At 43.3% G+C, this 15,532-nt stretch overlaps 1 protein-coding gene across 3 annotated transcripts in view; it reads right to left on the bottom strand.

Annotated features, from left to right (window-relative positions):
• vwa8 (von Willebrand factor A domain containing 8) overlaps positions 1 to 15,498 on the bottom strand; it is a 353,830-nt gene extending 338,332 nt beyond the window's left edge. For 2 of the 3 annotated variants that reach the window (XM_072584806.1, XM_072584805.1), the window contains exons 1-2: positions 15,223 to 15,498; positions 12,847 to 12,924 (exon numbers count right to left, since the gene is read on the bottom strand). In XM_072584806.1, the coding sequence (XP_072440907.1) occupies positions 12,847 to 12,924; positions 15,223 to 15,370 (226 nt within the window). In that variant the 5' untranslated portion in view covers positions 15,371 to 15,498. The remainder of the gene's footprint in view (positions 1 to 12,846; positions 12,925 to 15,222) is intronic. The other variant, XM_072584804.1, reaches the window with a different exon arrangement.
• Between the last annotated feature and the right edge of the window lie 34 nt (positions 15,499 to 15,532).

The following is a 15,532-nucleotide window of genomic DNA, read 5'->3' as shown; positions in this document are numbered from 1 at the left end:
AATTCACGGGTGTGTTCTTTGGTCGGATCAGCCAGTAGCTGCCTGTAGTGTTCCTGGTTGTTCAGGTGTCGGTACATTTCCTTGCAGTAATCTATTCTATTCTGAGTGACGATGGCTCCTCCTTTATCTGCTGGTTTGATGATAATGTTGTGATTGGTTTTGAGAGCCTGAATGGCGTTGCATTGTGATTGGGTGATGTTTTGCTCTACCTTGTGGGTATGGCTGATGAACCTGGCATTTATATATTTCCTGACGGTTTGAGCATATTATGTCAAGCAGCCCACCGGTGGGGTCCAAGTTGACACCTTCTTTGGTCGCTTCTCTACGGATCCCTGTGATGAGTGTTCTAGTTCATCAGTGGACTCATTGGGATCACGACTGGCACCTTGAAAGAATTCCCAGAGTCTCATTCATCAGATGAATTCCTCCATGTCTGTTGCAAGAACCAAGGGGTCCATTTTGATGGTGGGCAGAAATTGAAATCCCTGCTCAGGATTCCAATCTCTTCCAGTCAAAGGGTGTGGTCCGATAATCGACTTCCCCGCAGTGATAATGTTATCCACTGTCACGCCAGAGTGGGCTTCGCTAGTACTGGTGAGAATGCCAAGTTTCTCTAGTTTCTTGTTCTTGGTGTGCGTGTACGTGGCATAGTTTTGTCACCTTGTCTGTTTGGCAATGTCCCATAACAGTACTGCTGTCTCCTGAGTGCAGGCTGAGAGTGTGGACTCCATTTGAATTTCAAGGTTGTGGCACCTGTTGTAGAGTTGGTGCAGGAATTGATTGAGGAGTTTGCGAGAGGTGCGGTGGATGATTTGGAGATGCTGGTGTTGGACTGGGGTGTACAAAGTTAAAAATCACACAACATCAGGTTATAATCCAACAGGTTTAATTGAAAGCTTTAGCTTTCAGAGCGTCGCTCCTTCATCAGGTGGTTGTGGAGTACACGATTCTAAGACACAGAATTTATAGCAAAAGTTTACAGTGTGATGTAACTGAAATTACACATTGAAAAATACCTTGATTGTTTGTTAAGCCTCTCATCTGTTAGAATGAGCATGTTAGTTTCACCCCCACCCCCGACACACACACACACACGCACACATACACATTTACATTTGTGAGGTGAATTTGTACTTGCAGAGTTACATTGTACTTTGGTCAAAAACTGCATAAATCCATGCAAGACTCTGTTAACTCATTTTTTAGATTAGAATCGGTCTGAACATTATGGCACAGACAACAGCACACAGGGGGCTAACACCTTCAACACATTATCTGGGCTGACACCAATTGTTAAAGTTAACCTGAGAATGTAACTTTTTTTTTAAAATTGCGATTTACATACGAAAGAAGTGCAACTATCATGGTCATTCTAATAGATGCGAGACTTAACAAACAATCAAAGTATTTTTCAATATATAATTTCAGTTACATCACACTGTAAACTTTTGCTATAAATTATGTCTTACAATTGTGTCCTCCACAACCACCTGATGAAGGAGCAGCGCTCCGAAAGCTAGTGCTTCCAAATAAACCTGTTGGATTAGAACCTGCTGTTGTGTGATTTTTAACTTTGTACACTCCAGTCCAATACTGGCATCCCCAAATCATGTCTTTGTCGTTACCTTTACTCAATCAGATGTAATCATCTGATTTCTGCTTCTGCCTCAAACTGCAAGGCAAATTCCATGATATTATGGTCACTGCCCCCTTGGCATTCCTTCATTTTAAGCTCCCCAGCAAAGTCCAAATCCAGAACTGCCTATTTTCTACTAGGGTCTCCCACATGCTGCTCCAAAACAAAAACTCTCTCATAGAAATCCCACAAATACCCTTTCTTAGGATCCGCTACCAACCTGATTTTATGAGTTCACCAGCATATTGAAATCCCCCATGATTATTGTAATAATGCCTTTCTTACATGCTTTTTTTAATCTCCTGATTTATTTTCTTCCCCACATTCTGCCTGTTACTAGGAGGCCGGTACATAACTCTCATCAGATAGTTTCTTCCTTTGTGGTTCCTCAGCTCTATCCACACAGATTCCTTCCAATTCTACATCACTTTTTGCTACTGAAGTAATTTCATTTTTTTACTAAGAAAGCAACTGACCCCTCTGCCCATCTGCCTGCCCTTACAACAGTACACATATCCTTGGATATTTAGTTCCCAGCCCTGATCCCCTTGCAGCCATGCCTCTGTGATACCCACCACATTATATCTGCCAATTTCAATCCGCACGACAACTCATTTACCTTATTTCATAGATAGTGTGATTGAAGTACAACACCCTCAGTCCTACATTGACTGCCCCCTTTCTCATCGTTGTGTCCTTATTCAGGCTGGCCTGATGTTAGATTTTCATATTCTCTGTACTATTACTTGTTCTGGAACTTTAATAACCTTTACTGAGCCATCTCACCCCTTTAACTTTTTCCATAACTTTCTGTGCACCTGAAAACACCCTTCCACTATTTGGTTTAAAGCCCTAGTTATGTGATTCACCACAACCCTGGTCTTAGCAAGATTCAGCTGGAACTCATCCCATTGGAACAACTCTTTCCTTCCCAGTACTGGTGCTAATGTTCATGAATTCAAACCAGTTTCTCCCATACCGATCTTTGAGCCACATGCTTAGCTCCTTAATGTTGCTGACCCTGTGCCAATTAGCTTATAGCTCAATAATAATCCCGACATTATCATCTTTTTGGTTCTGTGATTAATTTAGCCCCTAGCTGCTCATATTCCCTCAGCAGAACTTTTTACCTTGCTATTTCCTCATACGATCTACATTATTGATACTACATAGTTCACGACAACTCCATCTTTCCCCTCACACTTAAGTCTATCTGAAGCCCAGATGAAAGATCCTGAACTCAGGCAGCAGGCTGTGAACACAGCCGTCAGGACTCTCTACATAGGGATAGATAAGTCCCCTGGTCAGACGGGATATACCCAAGGTTATTAGCGGACAGCGAAGAAGGTTACCTTAGATTACAATAGAATCTTGATCAGATGGCTGAGAAGTGGCAGATGGAATTTAATTCAGATAAATGTGAGGTGCTGCATTTTGGAAAAGCAAATCAGAGCAGGACTTATACACTTCATGCTAAGGTCCTAGAGAGTGTTGCTGAACAGAGAGATCTTAGAGTGCAGGTTCATAGCTCCTTGAAAGTGGAGTCACAGGTAGATAGACTAGTGAAGAAGGCGTTTGGTATGCTTTCCTTTATTGGTCAGAGTGTTGAATACAGGAGCTGGGAGGTCATATTGCGACTGTGCAGGACATTGGTTAGGCTACTGATGGAATATTGCATGCAATTCTGGTCTCCTTCCTATCGGAAAGATGTTTTGAAACTTGAAAGGGTTCAGAAAAAATTTACAAGGATGTTGCCAGGGTTGAAGTATTTGAGCTGTAGGGAAAGGTTCAATAGGCTGGGGCTGTTTTCCCTGGGTTGTTGGGGGCTGAAGGGTGACCTTATAGAGGTTTATAAAAATAAGACGGGAATCGATAGGATAAATGGACAAAGTCTTTTCCCTGGGGTAGGGGGAGTCCAGAACTAGAGGGCATAGGTTTAGGGTAAGAGGGGAAAAATATAAAAGAGACCTAAGGGGCAACTTTTTCACGCCAGAGGAAGTCGTGGAGGCTGGTACAATTACAACATTTAAAAGGCATTTGGATGTGTATATGAATAGGAAGGGTTTGGCGGGATATGGGCTGTGTGCTGGCAGGTGGGGCTAGATTGGGTTGGGATATCTGGTCGGCATGGATAAGTTGGACCGAAGGGTCTGTTTCTATGCTGTACATCTCTATGACTCTATTACAGGAAGTGAGGGAAGAGATTGCAGCACCTTTGGCGATGGTCTTTGCATCCTCACTGTCAAATGGAGTAGTGCCAGATGATTGGAGCATTACAAATAGTGTTCAAGAAAGGGAACAGAGATAATCCTGGGAATTACAGTGCAGTCAATCTTATGTCTGTAGTTGACAAATTGTTGGAGAGGATTCTGAGAGACAGGATTTATCATTATTTGGAAAACCATAGCTTGATTAGAGATAGTCAGCATGGCTTTGTGAGGGGCAGGTCATTCCTCACAAACCTTATTGGATTCTTTGAGAATGTGACAAAACACACTGATGAAGGTAGAGCAATGGATGTGGTGTACATGGATTCTAGCAAGGCATTTGATAAGGTTCCTTGGAGAAAGTGAGGACTGCAGATGCTGGAGATTAGAGTCGAAAGTGTGGTGCTGGAAAAGCACAGCAGATCAAGCAGCATTCGAGGAACAAAAGGGCTAATGCCCAAAACATCGATTCTCCTGCTCCTCGGATGCTGACTGACCTGCTGTGCTTTTCAAGCACAACGCTCTCGAGTTTGATAAGGTTCCCCATGGTAGGCTCATTCAGAAAGTAAGGAAACATGGGAGACAGGGAAATTTGGCTCTCGGAATACAGAATTGACTGGCCCATGCAAAACCAGGGGGTGGTAGTCGAGGGAAAGTATTCAGCCTGGAGCTCGGTGACCAGTGGTTTTCTGCAGGTATCTGTTCTGGGACCTCTGATCTTTATGATTTTTATAAATAACTTAGATGAGCAAGTGGAAGGGTGGGTTAGTAAGTTTGCCGATGACATGAAGGTTGGTGGAGTTGTGGATAGTGTGGAGGGCTGTTGTAGGTTGCAATGGGACATTGACAGGATACAGAACTGGGCTGAGAAGTGGCAGATGGAGTTCAACCTGGAAAATTATGAGGTGATTCATCTTGGGAGGTCGAATTTAAATGCAGAATGCAGGGTTAAAGGCAGAATTCTTGGCAGTGTGGAGCAAGAGGGTTCTTGGGGTCCATGTCCATAGATCCCTCAGAATTGCCACCCAAGTTGGTAGGATTGTTAAGAAGGCAAAGGCAAGTTGGTTTTCATGAGCCGTGGGATTGAGTTTAAGTGCCGCGAGGTTATGCTGCACCCTGGTTAGACCACACTTGGAATATTGTGTTCAGTTCTGGTCACCTCAATATTGGAAGGATGGGGAAGCTTTTGAGAGGGTGCAGAGGAGATTTATCAGGATGCAGTCTGGACTGGAGGACACATGGATGATCGCAAAATATAAGGTATGTAGTTTACTTTGATCTTAGAGTAGGATAAAAGGTTGGCACGACATCGTGGACTGAAGGGCCTGTACTGTTCTATGTTCTACCTTGGCCACAGAGAACAGGGTCTATTCCTGTGATTATACTAATCCAGATTACAACTACATTTATTTCTTCTCTCCCCTCTTGAATGGCTCCCTGTACCATGTTGGTATGGTCAATTTTCTTATACTCCCTCCAACCCGCACTCTTATCCACACAAGGAGCAAGAATCTCAAACCTGTTAGACAATCTCAAGGGCAGAGGCTCCTACGCCACTACCTCCTGGATCCCTCTACTGCAGTGGTTCAAGAATACAACTCACTCCCACCTCCTCGAGGGCAAATCGGGATAGGTAATAAACGTTGGCCGAGCCAAAAAAAGGACTGAGATTCAGGGAAAAGTTTCAAGTACTTTTTTTTTGGTTAATAGTGAGGGGTTGTATTCTTAGCAGGTGGGCTGCTAAGAGATCTGGCCAGCAGTGTAAAGAAGATATCTGGTTGTGGGCAATTACATCAAAATTCAGAGTCTCACTGCATCTTTAGAAGGTTCAACCACACATTATTCAAATTGGTACAGCTTCCAATCATAGACTGCTTATTCCTGATAACGGGAACACAGATGGCATATACACAATTTTCTTAGCTTGAAATTATATCAAAGTGAGAAAAAACTTTGCAAGATGTGAAACTGATACATTGAAAAGAGCCTAACCTTGAGCACCTTTGAATCAATATCCATTTACAATTATTAAGGAAAGTTATTCAGGGGAAAATGAAACAATCACCGAAGTCAACTTAGAACACGGCAGCATGGTGGCACAGTGGTTAGCATTGCTGCCTCACAGCGCCAGAGACCCGGGTTCAGTTCCCGCCTCAGGCGACTGACTGTGTGGAGTTTGCACATTCTCCCCGTGTCTGCGTGGGTTTCCTCCGGGTGCTCCAGTTTCCTCCCACAGTCCAAAGATGTGCAGGTCAGGTGGATTGGCCATGATAAATTGTCCGTAGTGTTAGGTAAGGGGTAGATGTAGGGATATGGGTGGGTTGCGCTTCGGCGGGGGGGGTGTGGACTTGTTGGACTGAAGGGCCTGTTTTCACACTATAAGTAATCTAATCTAAACATCCAGCACAAAATACACTGTACACTCAAGAGCATCAAGAAATGCAGTTCTACAAATGACAGGAATATCTCTCAAGTGAATTCAGCATATTCAAAGGTCCAGTTGTAACTGTCTCCACTCTCAACCCTTGTTCCCATCCTGAGTGTGTCATTTTCATTCAGTTTTGGTCATGGTTTTCTCTGGTGGAGGCTTTCGGCCCAGTTTTTCCAGCGCCCCAGCTGTGGTTAATGTACAGCACAGAGATATGTACAGTACAGCATAGAGATGTACAGCACAGAGATATGTACAGTACAGCATAGAGATGTACAGCACAGAGATATGTACAGTACAGCATAGAGATGTACAGCACAGAGATATGTACAGTACAGCATAGAGATGTACAGCACAGAGATATGTACAGTACAGCATAGAGATGTACAGCACAGAGATATGTACAGTACAGCATAGAGATGTACAGCACAGAGATATGTACAGTACAGCATAGAGATGTACAGCACAGAGATATGTACAGTACAGCATAGAGATGTACAGCACAGAGATATGTACAGTACAGCATAGAGATGTACAGCACAGAGATATGTACAGTACAGCATAGAGATGTACAGCACAGAGATATGTACAGTACAGCATAGAGATGTACAGCACAGAGATATGTACAGTACAGCATAGAGATGTACAGCACAGAGATATGTACAGTACAGCATAGAGATGTACAGCACAGAGATATGTACAGTACAGCATAGAGATGTACAGCACAGAGATATGTACAGTACAGCATAGAGATGTACAGCACAGAGATATGTACAGTACAGCATAGAGATGTACAGCACAGAGATATGTACAGTACAGCATAGAGATGTACAGCACAGAGATATGTACAGTACAGCATAGAGATGTACAGCACAGAGATATGTACAGTACAGCATAGAGATGTACAGCACAGAGATATGTACAGTACAGCATAGAGATGTACAGCACAGAGATATGTACAGTACAGCATAGAGATGTACAGCACAGAGATATGTACAGTACAGCATAGAGATGTACAGCACAGAGATATGTACAGTACAGCATAGAGATGTACAGCACAGAGATATGTACAGTACAGCATAGAGATGTACAGCACAGAGATATGTACAGTACAGCATAGAGATGTACAGCACAGAGATATGTACAGTACAGCATAGAGATGTACAGCACAGAGATATGTACAGTACAGCATAGAGATGTACAGCACAGAGATATGTACAGTACAGCATAGAGATGTACAGCACAGAGATATGTACAGTACAGCATAGAGATGTACAGCACAGAGATATGTACAGTACAGCATAGAGATGTACAGCACAGAGATATGTACAGTACAGCATAGAGATGTACAGCACAGAGATATGTACAGTACAGCATAGAGATGTACAGCACAGAGATATGTACAGTACAGCATAGAGATGTACAGCACAGAGATATGTACAGTACAGCATAGAGATGTACAGCACAGAGATATGTACAGTACAGCATAGAGATGTACAGCACAGAGATATGTACAGTACAGCATAGAGATGTACAGCACAGAGATATGTACAGTACAGCATAGAGATGTACAGCACAGAGATATGTACAGTACAGCATAGAGATGTACAGCACAGAGATATGTACAGTACAGCATAGAGATGTACAGCACAGAGATATGTACAGTACAGCATAGAGATGTACAGCAGAGATATGTACAGTACAGCATAGAGATGTACAGCACAGAGATATGTACAGTACAGCATAGAGATGTACAGCACAGAGATATGTACAGTACAGCATAGAGATGTACAGCACAGAGATATGTACAGTACAGCATAGAGATGTACAGCACAGAGATATGTACAGTACAGCATAGAGATGTACAGCACAGAGATATGTACAGTACAGCATAGAGATATGTACAGTACAGCACAGAGATATGTACAGTACAGCATAGAGATATGTACAGTACAGCACAGAGATATGTACAGTACAGCATAGAGATGTACAGTACAGCATAGAGATGTACAGCACAGAGATATGTACAGTACAGCATAGAGATGTACAGCACAGAGATATGTACAGTACAGCATAGAGATGTACAGCACAGAGATATGTACAGTACAGCATAGAGATATGTACAGTACAGCATAGAGATATGTACAGTACAGCATAGAGATATGTACAGCATAGAGATATGTACAGTACAGCATAGAGATGTACAGCACAGAGATATGTACAGTACAGCACAGAGATATGTACAGCATAGAGATATGTACAGTACAGCATAGAGATATGTACAGCAGAGATATGTACAGTACAGCATAGAGATATGTACAGCACAGAGATATGTACAGTACAGCACAGAGATATGTACAGTACAGCATAGAGATATGTACAGCATAGAGATATGTACAGTACAGCATAGAGATGTACAGCACAGAGATATGTACAGTACAGCATAGAGATATGTACAGCATAGAGATATGTACAGTACAGCATAGAGATGTACAGCACAGAGATATGTACAGTACAGCATAGAGATGTACAGCACAGAGATATGTACAGTACAGCATAGAGATGTACAGCACAGAGATATGTACAGTACAGCATAGAGATGTACAGCACAGAGATATGTACAGTACAGCATAGAGATGTACAGCACAGAGATATGTACAGTACAGCATAGAGATGTACAGCACAGAGATATGTACAGTACAGCATAGAGATGTACAGCACAGAGATATGTACAGTACAGCATAGAGATGTACAGCACAGAGATATGTACAGTACAGCATAGAGATGTACAGCACAGAGATATGTACAGTACAGCATAGAGATGTACAGCACAGAGATATGTACAGTACAGCATAGAGATGTACAGCACAGAGATATGTACAGTACAGCATAGAGATGTACAGCACAGAGATATGTACAGTACAGCATAGAGATGTACAGCACAGAGATATGTACAGTACAGCATAGAGATGTACAGCACAGAGATATGTACAGTACAGCATAGAGATGTACAGCACAGAGATATGTACAGTACAGCATAGAGATGTACAGCACAGAGATATGTACAGTACAGCATAGAGATGTACAGCACAGAGATATGTACAGTACAGCATAGAGATGTACAGCACAGAGATATGTACAGTACAGCATAGAGATGTACAGCACAGAGATATGTACAGTACAGCATAGAGATGTACAGCACAGAGATATGTACAGTACAGCATAGAGATGTACAGCACAGAGATATGTACAGTACAGCATAGAGATGTACAGCACAGAGATATGTACAGTACAGCATAGAGATGTACAGCACAGAGATATGTACAGTACAGCATAGAGATGTACAGCACAGAGATATGTACAGTACAGCATAGAGATGTACAGCACAGAGATATGTACAGTACAGCATAGAGATGTACAGCACAGAAACAGACCCTTCGGTGCAACCCACCCATGCCGACCAGATATCCCAACCTAATCAAATCCCATTTGACAGCAAACCCTTCCTATTTATATACCCATCCAGATGCATTTTACATGATGTATTTATATCAGCCTCCACTACTTCCTCTGGCAGCTCATTCCATACATGCACCACCCTCTGTGTGAAAACATTGCCCCTTAGGTTCCTTTTATATATTTCCCCTCTCACCCTAAACCTATGTCCTGTAGTTCTAGACTCCCCTGCCCCAGGGAAAAGACCTTGTCTATTTACCCTATCCATGCTCTTCCTGATTTTATAAATCTCTATAAGGTCATCCCTCAGCCTCCTACCCTCCAGGGAAACAGCCCCAGCTTATTCAGCCTCTCCCTGTAGTTCAAATCCTCCAAACCTGGCAACATCCTTGTAAATCTTTCCTGAACCCTTTCAAATTTCACAACTTCCTTCCTAATCGGGTTCCTCCAAGGCCGTAAGCCGTAAGTGGACTTTGATGAACTTTTGTCTTTAATTTACATTTATTGTTACTTACGAATTTACTTATGACTTCTATCATTAACGTAAGTGCCATGGTTGGGCAATTTATAGGACTTTTCATTGTATTTTTCTTGCAAAGACAATACATTCTGTAAATGTAAGGGAGTTTGGGAGTCAAGGCGGAGGAAACAGGGATCATTTGGAAATGATAAATAGTTGGTGTCAGGTCCAAAGACAGGCAAGGAGCATCAGGTTCAGTGATGATGGAAGGAGTGGGTCAAAGCTGGAGCAGGGAAGGGGGTGTCGAGTACTGGAGGCTGTCAGGTCACAGTCTTGGGAGATGTAAGGGGTCTGAGGATGGCAATGTGTGGGATAAGCACAGGTCAGTTGAATAGTTACTCAGGAATTTTATTTAATAGACTAACAATTTCTAAGTAACTAGTTACTTAATTTATTTGGAATTATTTGAATTTTCTGATTTAAATGGAGCCTTTCCAAACATCCCAGGCATAGAGAAATTGCCCTGCAGAAATTTCAGTCTCCCAGGCAATTCCTTTGGAACAGTCATGACGAGGATTCGCATGTCCCCATGTGCAACTTCCACCTACATAGGAATAATAACTGAGGTCAGCAGAAACCCCAGGCCATTATATTCCATCTGATGCTGCAGACTCATGGAACCTCTAACTACCCCTTTGCAGTTATAGCAAAAAGAAAAGAACAGGAATAGCAGCTAGAAAACTGATGAAGTCTGTATTTACATAATACCACAAATCACTTTGGACTTTGGTCAAACTTTGGACATTTCACCAAGGAGATAAACAACCCTCACTTTCTAAACACTGTTCAGTTCCTAATGATGTGGGATTTGTTCACAGGGTTTGTTTATTGGCTGTTGAATTGACAGTATTCTGAAATACTTCCTGCCCCAAAGTGGAAAATTCGTGTGGTTCTTAACTACAAATTAGAACGTGGTTTTCCTGTTAGCAAGGGGAGTTCAAAGTCTTTCATGCGAGGAAAATACTGGGTCCAATCCCTGGTTAAGACTTCTTAGCAACATCACCATCCAAATATTCCGAATTCCCGCAACACATCCCCAGTGTGAGATTCTGTTGATAATCACTCCCACAGCCCAACCCCAGTCTGGCGTCCTGTTCATACTCACTTCGTCATGCATGCTTACTCACGCTCACTTCGTTGACGTGTTCACTTATACTCACACTTTCCTGACATGTTCTTGTCACAATTACTTGCCCAGTATGTGTTCCTATTCACAATCACTACCAAGATTTTGTTCATGTTCACAATCAGATCCCCAGTGATGGCATGGTGGTATATTTGCTGTACTATTAATAGACAGATCTAGGTAACATGAACTGGGTTTACATTGGCAGATGATCTCAAATTAGGTCTAAGAATGACTGTGAAACCATTGTTGTAAAAACCCATCTGGTTCACTAATGTTCTTTCGGGAAGAAAACATTGTTCTTATGTAGGACAGACCAAGTACACCAGGCCCACAGCAATTTGGTTGACTCTTAATTACCCCCTGAAATAGCTGACTCAGTTGCATTAAAACATAAAAAACTCTCAAAAGAATAAAGAAATTGGACAGACCACCAGGAACTAACAAAAGCACCAGAAACCCAGCAACAGCAATCACAACCCTGTGAATCCTGCAAACCCTGCAAAGTACTCCTTACCAACATCTGGAAACAAATGTCAAAATCAAGCAAAATCGTGATGAAGGGCTTATGTCCAAAACATCGATTTTTCTGCACTTTGGATGCTGCCTGACCTGCTGTGCTTTTCCAGCACCACACTCTCAACTCTGATCTCCAGCATCTGCAGACCTCACTGTCTCCTAAAATCAAACAACAGCCTGGCATAATCATATAATACTTTACAGACAATACACACTATCCATGGCGACGGCCTGTCCCACTGGCATGACAGAACCAGCAGAAGTGGTGGCACAATGGTATGTAGCTGGGAAGTAACTGCTCTGTGAACGCTTATCGTTATCTCTGGACCCCATGAAGTCTCATGAAATCAGGTCAGTCATGAACAAGGCAAGCTCCTGCTGGTGATAACATGCCATCACCCCCCTCTCCGACTGATAGATGACTCTCCACCTGCATGGACAGTGCAGATCCATCAATAAACTTGATATCATCCAGGACAAAGGCAACCACTTGATCTGTATCCCATCCACCACGTTCAACGATCACTCCCTTCACCACTGACATACTGTGGCAGCAGCGTACAACAGCTCAAGTTTCTTTCGACAACATCTTCCAAACCCGCAGTCTCTAACACCTGGAAACATTGGGACACCACCAGCTACAAATTCCTGTCCTAGCCACACACCACCCTGATCTGGACCTCCATCGACATCTTCCTTCACTGCCACTGGAGCAAAATCTCGTGAGCTCTCTCTTCCAAGTGATTCCACACATTGAGAACCACTTTTATAAAACTTATTTGTTCCCAATTCAGTGAGGACAACATTTCCATAATAATTAATAACATCTTTAAATAAAACCAGTTCTCCTAAAAGCCTTTATGACCATTGCAGTCCTAATGACAGACACCAGCACACAACCAGAAAAATGTTTATAATAATTGTAAGGGGGGAAAAAAATCCAATCTTACTTACTGTGTTTCAAGGGTACCAGTTCAGGGTTTTTTGGTTGCTTCAGCTTAAATTGAACATCGCCAATGCTAATTATGTCACCTATAAATTTAGAAACAGGCAGGGTAAATCTTCACATTTTAAAAAACACTTACCACTTCAGTCGATTGCATAAAAAATTCAAAAGCATGCCCAGCTGGTTACAATAATAAACTACAGCATACAACACTTCAATCCAAATCTTAACCCTTTGTTACTGCATTTTCCTTTTCTGAAACTTGCATACCATCTGTCATCCATCAGTGAACAATTTCCCAAGAGGTCACAACAGCTTTCAATTATTCATCGGTTACTGGGAACCTGGGTTTTAAAAAATGCACACTACAACCTATATTCCTGATCCAGTATTTGTCTGCAGCTGCACATTTATTTGAAATTAATGAGAACAGAATTTTTACTTCAATACATTGGTTTCCAAAGTCATACAATTGAGTTTATTCAGGAAACCTCTCTGTCAACCTTCAAATGAAGAAGTAATTCATGGAAGAAAAACATATGGAATGAAAGAGGAATACAGAAAGAAGAAACAGAATGACTTCAGAACAAAGGTACAGACGCAGAAACAAATACATCCATTCAAACTGAAAGAACTATGCATTTATACAGAGCCATCTACATAGAACATTTTTGAGTTTATTTTTTGTACCTCATTGTGTAACACACACCTATCTAATGCATCTGCCACCCAACCATCCCCATCACCACATCAAGTCTGAGGCAAAATGGTAGACTAAGAAAAATGTATGTAGGTGGTGGAATGTTGGGAGGCAAACAGACATCTGGGAAATTGGGATGTTTTGTGGGAAGTTGTCCAGGAAGAAGAATATACTGGACGACAGATCTGGGAAATGGGATGCTTTGGGAGACAGGATATGTGAGTTGGTATTGTCTGAGGTGTTAGAGGGTGTTTGGGAGGTAGGCATCATCTGGGAGCAAAGGTTATTTTCAAGGAACTTACTTTTGGGAAGGAGAGATTTGTTAGACCACAACTGAACGAAATGTTGTGTATAACTGCACACCAGGAAGGGTATTAACATGTTGGAGAGCATGCAGAAGAGATTTGCTAGAACAGCTCCAGGGATGAGGAACTTCAGTAGTGAGGATAGTTTGGGAGTGTTCTCCTGTTTGCGGGAGAAAAGAAGACAAGAAGAATTCTGATAGATTTTGAAAATCATGGGCAATCTGTATATAGATAAGGAGAAATGGTTTCCACCAAAAGAGTGGCACAGTGGCACTGCTGCCTCACAGCGCCAGAGACCCAGGTTCAATTCCTGCCTCGGGCAACTGTCTATGTGGAGTTTGCACATTCTCCCCGTGTCTGCGTGGGTTTTGTCCGGGTGCTCCAGTTTCCTCCCACTGTCCAAAGATGTGTAGGTTAGGTGAATTGGCTATGCTGAATTGCCCGTAGTGTTAGGTGAAGGGGTAAATGCAGGGGAATGGGTCTGGGTGGGTTGCTTTTTGGAGGGTCAGTGTGGACTTGTTGGGCCGAAGGGCCTGCTTCCACACCTAAAGTATCTGAGAGTGGGAACAAATTATTCAATAAGAACTCCAAAGGTAACAAATGTTAGGTGAGAAAATACCTTTCCATAAGGTTAAGATATGGAATGCACAGCCTGGAAATGTGGTGGAGGTAAGTTCATTTGAGGCACTCAAGTTAGCAGTGGATGATTATTTGATAAGAAGCAATGTGGAGGGTGATGAGGAAAAGGCAGGCAAACAGTACCAAGGGATTACACACTTGGGAAAGTTGGTGCAGATAAAACGGAGCAAACCCCTCCACAAAACGCTCAGAGCTTCACACAATTGTTACAGTGCAGAAGAAGACTATTTGCTAAGACTCCTTCTTAACTAACAATTTCATCCATCTAGGAGTATTTTGTGGAGAGATGACTGTTGTTGGCTGTTTTACACTTCTAGTATTTAGGGAAGGTGTATCTAAAGGATGTCACCCTGTCCGGAAGATAACACTTTGCAGGAAAAATCTGAAGACGAGTTCTCTCCTCCTTTCTTTGGGGTGTGGGCTTTCCTTGACTTCCTCTCTGCGGGTTCTCCAGATGTCATGGGTATCTCTCTCACTCTGGGATTGGGATTGGGATGGGGGGGGGGGATCTCTCTCACTCTGGGAAGGGGTCTCTGTCTGTCTCCCCCACAATCTTTGGAACAGGGGGATCTCACTCTCTCTCACACTCTGGATGGGATGGACTCTCTGTCTCCCCCCCCCCCCCCCCCCCGGGAATGTGGGGGTGTCCCCCTCACTCTCTGGGGGACGGGCAGGTGTGTGTGTGTGTGTGTGTCCCGCTCTCTCCCTCACTCTCTCGGGGAGGTTGTTCTCGCTCGCACCTGCCGCCGTCTCCAGGCGCCTGACTCGGACCGGGACCAGGGCCCGGGCTCCACTCAGCGGCTTCAGCGCGATGTTGGAGAGTCTCCGCAGGGCGGCCACCGCCGCGGTACCGCCACCCGCCGGGAGGAGCAGCAGCCGGGACTGCATGGCTGGGGGCTGGGGGGGTGCGGGGGCACCCAGCTCTCCCGCCGCTGACGACACCACCGGCCCCGGAACCGGAGGCACGGGGGGGAAGATCCAATCGGCGGACCATCCAGAAACGGTCCATCCCTCAATCCGTTCCGGCGGAGTGTCCCCGTCCCCGTCCCC

This window comes from Chiloscyllium punctatum, chromosome 15 (genome assembly GCF_047496795.1).
Source record: "Chiloscyllium punctatum isolate Juve2018m chromosome 15, sChiPun1.3, whole genome shotgun sequence".
Taxonomy (NCBI): domain Eukaryota; kingdom Metazoa; phylum Chordata; class Chondrichthyes; order Orectolobiformes; family Hemiscylliidae; genus Chiloscyllium; species Chiloscyllium punctatum.
The sequence above is the reverse complement of the archived record's forward strand: the minus strand, read 5'-3'. Positions and strand labels throughout refer to the sequence as shown.